The 10,989-nt window shown below is 35.5% G+C and overlaps 1 protein-coding gene across 1 annotated transcript; it reads right to left on the reverse strand.

Moving 5' to 3' along the window:
- Window positions 1-3,090: 3,090 nt before the first annotated feature.
- On the reverse strand, window positions 3,091-3,924 carry LOC149229205 (uncharacterized). Its single transcript, XM_089380977.1, has one exon. The coding sequence runs from the start codon at window positions 3,922-3,924 to the stop codon at window positions 3,091-3,093; it is 834 nt and encodes a 277-aa protein (XP_089237103.1).
- Window positions 3,925-10,989: the final 7,065 nt, after the last annotated feature.

Genomic DNA, 10,989 nt, shown 5'->3' on the forward strand with positions numbered 1-10,989 from the left:
AGGCCCACTTCTTCTGTTGAGTCGATCCTCCCCAAATGAATTTCCTCAGAATTTCTCTGATCTTGGTGCAGACTCCTTGTGGTATAGCCATAATCGATAGCGGATATACGGGGATTGCTTGCAACACTGATTTCACTAATATAATCCTTCCAGCAATATTTAAAGTTCTGAAGGCCCAGTTAGCCACTCTGTTTTTTAATTTCTCTAAGACTCCTTGCCAATTTTTCTGTCTTTTAGAATTGAAATCCAGTAAGTTTCCCAAGTATTTAGTTGGGAGTTCTCCTTGCTTAAATCCTAGCATCCTGGTCAAGTGGATTTTGACTGACTCCATGGTATTGAATATGAAGGTGCATGACTTTTCCTTATTGATCTCCAACCCAGATGCTTCCGCAAATAAATCCAAAACCTTCTTCAGATTTCTCACTTCTTTTAGAGTTGGCTCCCCAAATAACATGATATCATCAACGAATTGCTGATGGGTTATAGGCAATTCATTACCCCATACTCTTAGCCCTTTGATTTTATTTGCTGCTCTTTCTTTTTTAAGATATCTGCCCAGGCCCTCTACTGCTAGTATAAATAAGAAAGGGGATAAGGGATCACCTTGTCTTATTCCTCTAGATGCCTTAAAGGTTTTCGAGGGGTCTCCATTGACTAATATTGAAAAATTTGGAGTTGATATGAGATTGTGAACCCACTTTATCCACCTAGTACCAAAACCGAAACTTTCCAAGATTTCTTCCAAGTATTGCCAGTTGATTCTATCATAAGCTTTCGACAAGTCCAGTTTAATCATCATTCCTTTCTGCTTCTTCGCCTTCAGTGTATGAATTACTTCTTGAGTAACCACTAAACCATCTAGAATTTGTCTACCTTCTACAAAACCAGTTTGTTCAGGGGATATTAATCTATCTAACAGGGGTTTCAGTCTTTTGGCCATCAGCGATGCAATTATTTTGTAGATAACATTACATAGGGCAATGGGTCTAAATCCCTTAGCATCCTCTGAATTGTCATTTTTTGGAATCAAAGTGAAAAAAGTAGAGTTAATGGCTGGCCATACCTTTTGATTCATACAGGATTCTTCTATCAGGTCCAGAATCTCCCTTCCCAAAAAGTGCCAACCCGCTTGATAGAAATCAACCGTAAAGCCATCCGGTCCTGGCGCTGTACCCTTCTTCATGCTCATCACCACTTCCTCCACCTCTTCCAAACTAGCTGCTCTCATTAGGGCTCTATTCTGGTCTTCAGTTACTATCCGGGGAATGGCCTTGCAAACTTCCTTTATAGCTTCAGACCTGTCCATCTGGGGTTCAGTCAATATTCCTTTGTGGTATTCCATCAGCACTTTTTCAATTCCTTCCTGTTCAACAATCCTCTCTCCACTCTCGTTCTTGATAGATAGTATCCTGTTTCTTTGCCTGTGTTGTATCATTGCTTGATGAAAAAATCTAGTGATCCTTTCCCCCTCTCTTAGCCACTTTATTCTAGATTTCTGTCTCCATAAAACTTCTTCCTGCTTTCTCCTCTCTAGTTTTCCTAGAATTATCCCTTCTTCTCTGCTACTTTCCTCTGTCCTTCCTTCAGTTATTATCCTTTGTTGCAGAACTTCCATTTCTTCTTCCAACTTCTGTTTATCCTCCATGATGTTTCCGAATTCTTCCTTGTTCCATTTCTTTATCCTTCCTTTTAACTCTTTAAGTTTAAGTTGGAAGGTATGCATTTTTCCTTTTCCCTGTACTGTGCTTTGCATCCACCATTCTTCCATTTTTTTGATGAATTCCGGGTCTCTAAGCCAAAAAGCTTCAAATATGAATGTCTTCTTGCCAAGGTTATTTTTAATATCCACTTCGAGTCTAATTGGCCAATGATCTGAGCCAAGAGATGGCATGATCTTTGCTTCTATGAATACATCTCTGGTCATAATTGTTTCTGATACTAAGAACCGATCTAATCTGGATGCTATTTGATTACTTCCCCCTCTCCTATTATTCCATGTATGGACTCCGTTGATAGTTGGTAAATCTACCAACCTCAGACCATCTATCATGTCATTGAACATTTCCATATACTGGTCTGTTTTTCTTATACCTCCCTTTTTCTCTTCTAGAGACCGGATTAAGTTGAAATCTCCTCCTACAATCCATGCTGTCTCCGGATATAATCTTCGAGTTGCTTGCAAATTTTTAATGAAATTTTCTCTGTCTCCCGGAGTATGTGGACCATAAACCCCTGAGATAATAACCCTTTCCTTCGTCCCCGCTATTCTTCCTGTACCTGTAAGAATTCTGGTGATGCTAGTCCAGCTCTCAAAAATTATCTCGTTTGGGTATCACAAGATTGCAATGCCTCCCGCTGATCCGATTGCATCTTGTCCCATGAATTCGTATTGGAGTTTGTTGTTTTTGATTATTCCTTCCATCTGCTGCATGGTGACCTTTGTCTCTTGGAGGATCATAATACCTGGTCTGTCATTTTTAAGTTTCTCTTTTATATATCTCTGCTTACCCTTACTATTCAGACCGCTAATATTCCAACTGATAATAATCATTCTAAACTTTGGGAGGAGTGGAAAAATACCTCTGACAGAGGTATCACTTTACCTGAGTTTATCAATATTTCTCCGACTGTTTGGATCGTTTCATTCATCATTTTCCTCCCTCTTTTCCTGCTGCTTTTGCTAGCACCGCCAATTCCCATCTGACCTCTTTCCTGTTCTCCTAATGTGGTATCCTGTTTATCCATATTCTCCCCTTTTTTATCTTTGTATTTTTGAAATGCCTTCTTATATAATTGTTTTTGACTGTCTGGTATGAATCTTTTGTCCAAGTTTTTCCATTCCTGAATTAGTTGTCTCATAATTCTTTCTTCCTCTACCTCGTTTTCCTTTTGGCTCTCCGTCTCCATTTAGGCTTGGTTAGTCAGTATTTCTATCTTTTCAGTAGCTTCCTCTTCATTCATTAGTCTTGCTCCTATGTCTTTCTCTCTGGTTTCCTTGACTATTTCCATGGGTTCATTCTCTGGATCTTCTTCCTCTTCCAATTTGTCCTCACATTCTTCACTATTTTCCTGGAGGATTTTGAACTTGTTCTAACTTTCGATGTTCAGAGGTTTCGCTTGTGTCTGTGTTTTTTGAACTTCTTTACCAACTTTCTTCTTTCTGGTAACCTGTTGGAAACCCTTGTCTGTCTCCTCAGTTCTCTCTGCTTCCCTTTGTTGTTCTTCTTTTTTCCTTATGTATTCTTCCTCCTTGTTTAATGGGAATTGTCTGTATATGTGTCCATACTCATGGCATCTTCTGCATCTGAAAGGGATATGCTGATAATCTAACGGTTGTTGCCATACTTCATCGTGGTATTCTAGTTCTATGTATTCCGGCAGGGGTTCGGCTATATTCATGTATACACATAATCTTGCATATGATGTATACTTGCCTTTTTTCGTTGCTTCCACTACCTTGACAAAAGCACCAATCGTGTTGCCTATCCCCTCCATAATCTCAGGATCCCAAAATTCCACTGGTAATCCAAACAGTCTAACCCGGATCGGGGCTTCCAACATCTTTTCATTATCAGGTTTATATCTTTCTTCCCAGTACTTCACGAACAGTTCCGCATTGTTCATAAAATATGGCCCTTCCTCAAAAACCCTTTCTTTATCCCCCAGATTCACAAATATGGCTGTAAAAAAACCTTTTGCTCCTAGTTTCAGCTCAATGTGCCCTTTTGGCCTCCATCTTTGGTAAATCCACCTGTGTAGTTCTTTTTCAGTAGGCCAATACCCTACGAACTTGCAAATCAATGCATGATCTTTCATGTAGCTGTTGTATTCCTCCAGCTTGTTGTTGGGTATTACGTACCTAGGTTTTTTCTGAGCCCTTGGTAAGCACTTTCCTCCGGTCTTCATTTGCCACAAATTGCCCATCACTGGTGCTTCTTTATTATTCTCCCTGGCATCACTCTGGTTGCCACTGCCACTTGCCTCTCCTGCAACAATATTCTTATAGGAGGGGATCTCTCCCCTCCCTTGTCAATTTTCCATTGTTGCGCTCAGCACGGACTGTATTACAATCTTCCGCTCCTATGCTAAGGTTTCTTGCTATCTCCTTCGCTCCAACCCCGGCTTCTCCTGCTCGTTTCCTCTGCGTGTGCTTCTTCCAGACCTCCCCGCAATTTCTCCTGCAAACCCTAGCCCGCCGACTGCAGCCGACTCCCCTGTTCCTTCATCCCCGCTCCGCTCGCCCAAATATTATTATTATTGTTATTATTATAATTTTTATTATTTTTTTTTATAATTTTATATTATTAAATTATTTAAATAATATAATGATAATCTAATATTATTATGAGCTATTCTTATTATTAATTAATATATATTAGGAGTTATTATTATTATTATTATATTAATATAATATTTATAAAGTAATATATATAAATAATCTGGTTATGAATATTTATATAGTTATTAGTAACCCTAAATACTCATAATAATTAACCCTATATATACAAACCCTAAGATAAATATTAAAATTACTAAAGCCTACAAATAATAATAATAATAATTAATAATAGTAATATTGTTATGATTTTATATTATTATAATAATATTAATATAATAATCATAAATATATAATTATATAAGAATATAGTTGCTATTATTTGTATAGTTTTTAACTATCCTAAATCTGTTTGATAATATCTATATAGTTATTAATAATTCTAAATACTCACAATAATTAACCCTACGTATACAAACCCTAGGATAAATATTAAAAATACTAAAGCCTAATATTAATAATAATAAAAATAAAAATAAATAATAATACTAATATTATTATGAGTTTATATTATTATAATAATATTAATATAATAATCATAAATATATAATTATATAAGAATATAGTTGCTATTGTATAGTTATTAATTATCATAAATAATAAATAATTGGTTTTTATTGTTCTTATTATAATAATATTGATTATATTATTATTATAATAATAATACAATATAATTGTTATTTTTTTTTTTATAATTTTATATTATTAGATTATTTAAATAATATAATGATAATCTAATATTATTATGAGCTATTCTTATTATTAATTAATATATATTAGGAGTTTATACAATTATTATAATATTAATATAATATTTATACAATAATATATATAAATAATCTCGTTGTTAATATTTATATAGTTATTAATAATCCTATATAGTTATTTATATAGTTATTAATAATGCTAAATACCCATAATACTTATTAATGTGGTTGATATAAGCTTATCGGCGTATATCAACCACATTGGAAAATGTGGTTGTATATATGTTTCATATATGCTTATCGGCATTTTTCAATCACGTTGGTAAATGTGGTTGTGCTAGTAATATAAATTACGTATTAAGTGGGCTTGCATTGTATGTAGTTAAGTGGGTTTGTGTTATGTGGTTGTGCTAGTAATATAAATTACGTATTAAGTGGGCTTGCATTGTATGTAGTTAAGTGGGTTTGTGTTATAGTAGTATTGTGATGGGTAACCTTCTATTATGTCTTAGTCTTGTAAGCATTAGGGTTAGCATAGTTGGTTAAAGAGCTTTTGTTATTGACAATGGGAGCTTTCCATGATGGCATGGAGAAGATCTTCCCATTAAGATCTATTGGTATAAATCGCTCAATGTTGTTATATGCTGGTATAGTAGGAAAATTGTTCTATCTTATTGAAGTAAATTTTCTATTTTTATTAATAGAAATGTTTATGCTGAAAAAATATATTAGCATGTAAAACCTCAATATGGAAGGTGAACATATATGCAGTCCTCATACGTCCTTATGGAATATTGAAGTGACTTGAGAACCCATGTCAACCATAAAATACAGACGTCACAACACGTAAGAGCTAAAGTAGAATCAGAGGAAGAAGAAGAAGATGAAACCCGAACAACATCATAAATCACCAACTAAGGGACAACACACTGTGTGACAATCTTTCTCAGAGAGAAAAATGGAGTAAGAGTAGAATCTCCCAATGTGTAATTTTAGACAAAAATCATCCCATCAATCATAATTTGCATAGCAATTCAAGACGTAAGGTAGAATCACGATGGAGATCTCAGTCTTCGAGGCAGTGAATGAACAAGCAACCCAAGTTTGTTGTGTATAAAGCCTCCCTTGATGCCGCTATAGGGGAACAATTGCTGGTCTAGAAGAAGTGCAAGGTTGCAACACTCTGGAAGTTGATGTCACATGGGACTTTGCATGTCACCTATGGTCATTAGTTGTTGAAATAAAGTTGCAATGCTCTGGAAGTTGATGTCACATGGGACTTTGCATGTCACCTATGGTCATTAGTTGTTGAAATAAAAAGAAATAAGTGAAGGATTGAACAAGGTATGTGTTGAGTGGACCCTCTATAATCTACCCCTTGAAATCTAGTAACAAGAAGATAACTGAGTTGCTGAAATTTTCACAAAGATCATTATAGAAGGAAATTTTTCAAAGATTCAAACTACGTTAGCAAAATTAGAAGCTAATTAAGTCCAAATAATGTGTCTTTAAGTCAATTGTTTTTCTTAAGTTTATTTTTGTAACTATCTAATCTGATATTTGTAATTATGTTATTGATATGGAGTGATGTGATGGTTCATATTCTCCTTGATTGTATTGACTTCTTGTCATGGATTAAAAATTGATTGGTATTTCATATCCTTTTAAGAAACAAGGAGGGGAATTTTCCACTTATTCGTTGCGATAGATGATCTAATCTATTTTCCTTTTAGATTGATATATTGCCTGAAGTAGCCATGTTGATTGCAATCATGATGTTTTCAACCATTGATTGTTTTACTATCTTAGAGTATTCAAAATGTAGACATTGGTGCATTAATATAATATTTTTGTGTGTGATTATTTGGCTTAAGTTGTTCAGCCTCTATGTATCTGCGTTGTTATTCGAACAAATAATTAATGCCATAGTAAATAGATAATACCGAAAATGTGAAACCAAAGTAGTGATAGTAACTTCCCCTGTACTGGATTTTGATGCTTTATTGATGTTATTGTACTTTAATATTTTAAAAAGAATAAAAGAATATGGATACATTATAGACAAGGAGAGGGGTCCCCAAATTATTATGATCAAGCAATTTTGAACTATGCCTAGGGAAAGAAGGAAATAAATGGAGGTAACTAGGAATGTAGCAACCAGGGATGGTTTCTTTGACATGATAATGAATGAAGTTTTAAAATGAAAATTATCTTAAATGCATGAATCAAAATTAGATGTCAAAAACATGATATGAAACATAGTGTGACAAAACAATAGAAGCATCTTAAGTGTTTGGAGAAATAGGTTAGAGGGGTGACAGGAAAATATGAAGCTAATTCTATGATCTGAACTATACAAACTTCCAAGTTTAAAGGGATTGATGGAGATGATAATCAATATAAGGAATGTTGATGGAAGTTACATTATGTTGGAGTAATGAATAGAGCTTAGGTATTAGATATATATTACCTATCCATGTTCCCCATCCTCAAGGAGGTGAATGGCCTCTAACCTTTACTAAGCGGGGTGTTATGAATATAAGATAGATAAAAATAATATAGTTAATATATATACTAAATCATTACAATAATAACTACTTATTATTTAATGGAGATATGAAGAGTTACTAATAGAGTATAGCCATTAGTGGAGGATGGATAAGGTTAATGGGGTAATCCCCATAGTGAGGATATTTGATCTAGGGCTTCAAGATATGGCCCATATGGTTGTGAGGGTGGATGGTTCTGATAGACCCCATTGGATCTTAGGTGGCTAGATGTATTTGGGGTTGGGGAGTGGAGTGGAGGATGTTATGCATGGGAATCAATGCTATTGGGAGTGTTAAACACTCAAATGAACCATTACCATGAATAGAGGAGAGGAGAGTTCATTTTTGGTACATTGATATGTGCCTTCTTTTATGTGTCTATATGTTTTATTTAACTGTAACAAATGGTCAAGGAAGGTATTTGACTACTAATATATTTTATAGTTGGTAGATACAAATTGTGGTTTTGAGTGAAGATCCACATGTCAATTTGTATATTTTATTAGATATTATTTTACAGAGGCCTATATTGGAGGGCTAGGGACCTATTGGTGGGTTAAAAAAGTTTGTATGTGTTTATACTAGCATATATATCTGTGTGTGTATGTGGGTGTGTGTGTCTCTCTACTTTTTATTTATTTGATATATGAGACTAATAATATGCATGTGTATTTTTATAGATAATTTAAATATCCAAGTTCCTTAAAAATGATAAAAAGACACAAATATACATAGAAGAAACATATAGACATAAGACATATATGCATATATTTCTTGCAACAAAGACATAGAAACAAAGAAACAACTAAACATAGACATACATGTATACATATGTAGGAAAGAACTAGTGAATCAGATGTAGTAAACAAACCTAGATGTGTTTGTTTGTTTTTGTGAAATGTCTTTGGAACTTTGATTCATTGTAGAAATAAATATAATTGTACAAGACATATCAATCCAGGTCAAAATAATATGATTGTTATGTAAAAAGAAATAAATTCATAAGTGCAAAAAGAACTAAATGTTTTTTACTAAAATTTATTCATATGTGTTGGAAGAAGTGAATGCTTTCTTCTTGCTAAGGCATATGTGTTATTTGCGACATTGTTAAAAAACTAGAATGCAACAATTCACAACTTCTTCAGAAACAAGGTAAAAGTAACATTGGTAATATGTTGACAGTGTTGGACCTGCCAAAATTTGATGGGTCTCCCCAATATGTGGTCCCAGTTAGACCTCGCACCATTTGGGATAGAAGACCCATCTAGAATATAGCCTAGTTGTTCAATTCTTAAAGCTTTCCCTTGGCTCTAACTGTCGGCAAGAGAGATGAAAACATGTGTTCCTTCGAAAAGAAAATAAGTGTGCTCGGTGAGTCTATGGTTGTAGGTGTGTCAAGGTTCTTATACTATGGAGGGAAAGAGAATGTGAGCCTCTAGGGGAGAGGTAATAGTACCACTATCGTAGAAACACACACAAACAAGAGATATCCGCCTAACATCCAGCAAGCTAGTCCACAAGGGTGCGATGGCCATGAAACCACTACAACACATTCTTAATATGATAAACACTAAAATAACCAAAATAGTTCAAATACTTTAGTACAGGTGAAAAGAAACATGAATCACAAGCATTCATAGAAAAATATTACAAATATTCATACCACATGTATGAAGAACATGCTAACCATCGGGGTTCATATATTAAGTAAAATTTCCAAGACACATGTATACATCGAACAACATTAGCTCCAATAGTGGAGGTCTTGAGCCACCACTTTCTCCTCAAAAGAAATAACTTGTCTCTCTAATACCTTGCAGTAGGAGACAAGGTGACAAGTCCTTTGCACATACAATGAGGGTATATATATAACCAATTGGGTGTTGATTCACGTCAGGATATAACAAGCTTCAGTGATTTTCTTGCAGAATTCCAACCTAGGCATCAGAGCTTGTTCCATTCCCCTCATAGGTTGTTTCATTGTAATTAATCAACCTACAGGATGAGATGATCCCTCAAGAAATTGCACAATTCTAGAGGGTAACCAACCATCCCTCCAGAAATTGCACAATCCTGTCTGACAACCTACCAGGCTCTAGAATTGTGCAAAATTTCCTATCATTGTTCACTGGAAAAATTGCACAATTCCTCCTAGGAGGATTTCTCAGCCTGGAAATTACGCAATTTTGGGCACAATCAGTTGCTTTTCCTAGAAATTGCACAATCCCTCTCTATAGCCAGCACATCTCCCTCGTACAAATGTGCATTTTTTCCCCTCAACTCAGTAGACCGTTGCATGTGCAGTTGGGTTGACCGGTTCCCTCCAAGACCGAGAAAAACTCATTTTCATACATAGGTTGCATCTCCCAAGGAAAAATGCGAAGGCATCCCTTGATTTAGGGATCTATTTTTGGCAGTTGGAGGTTACGTGCAAGGATCATTTGAGAAACCTCCTGCCAAGCGTCGCTTTTCCTAGATTTGTGGCATGCGTGTCACAACCACGATCTTATTGAAATGCAGAAACCAGATGCTACAGAGCTCATTCCTGACATTGACCTTGAATATTTAACATCCCACATTGCATCTAGGAGTCAACGACACATTCAACTAAACTTTTTTGGGGTAAGCTCGCTTTTCATGTCTTCCATTGCGTTTCTATCACTTTTTGTGTATGGGTTCGTGTGAGTGTTGTTTGCTTGATTTTAGTGAGCGTTTAGTATCATTTGAATGTATGCTAGCTTGTATAAGCATCATTTCATTTTTTTTTTCATCTCACTGTTTTCACTTGCATGACATTTTTTTCCATAAACGGTCATCGTTGCAATGACTTGCTTCACACACATGCATGCCTTCCTATTTTCCGAATCCCGCACTTGATGTTTGCATGAATTATCATTCACTCTTGTTGGGACTCATCTCATCATGCATTCACACTTCTCATGTTTCAGTCGCTTGTCAGCCAGATTGGGCTGCCTTGGCCTGGACTGTGCCTTACCCGACTAGCACTACACATTTTTGAAAGTAAAGGCTTCGCCTTCCCTCCAGAAATTGTGCAAGTCTAGCCAAGCACTGACCTCTAGGCTTTCATTGTGCAATTCTTGGAGGCAGTGTTGTGACTCCACAATCAAATTTTTCGGTTGCATGCCACAACTATGCGAAATTTCAGTCCTCACCATGTGAGGCTAGATTGTGCATTGTACAATTGCAACAGTCAGTCACCCTCTTGATAGCCCGAACCGTGCATTGTGCAGTTTTGGTAGTCAGTCTCCTGACGTCTTGGTGGAAATTACGAAATGTTCATGATCAGTTACATAGGTATGTTGCAAGTCAGTTCTCAACTTCGTTTTGGTTTATGACTGACATATTGATTTCCATGAGTGTTTCCATGTCTCTAGGT

The sequence above is a fragment of the Pinus tabuliformis genome, chromosome J, assembly GCF_031772625.1.
Source record: "Pinus tabuliformis cultivar Carrire ecotype Pingquan chromosome J, CPIR1, whole genome shotgun sequence".
Classification (NCBI taxonomy): Eukaryota; Viridiplantae; Streptophyta; class Pinopsida; order Pinales; family Pinaceae; genus Pinus; species Pinus tabuliformis.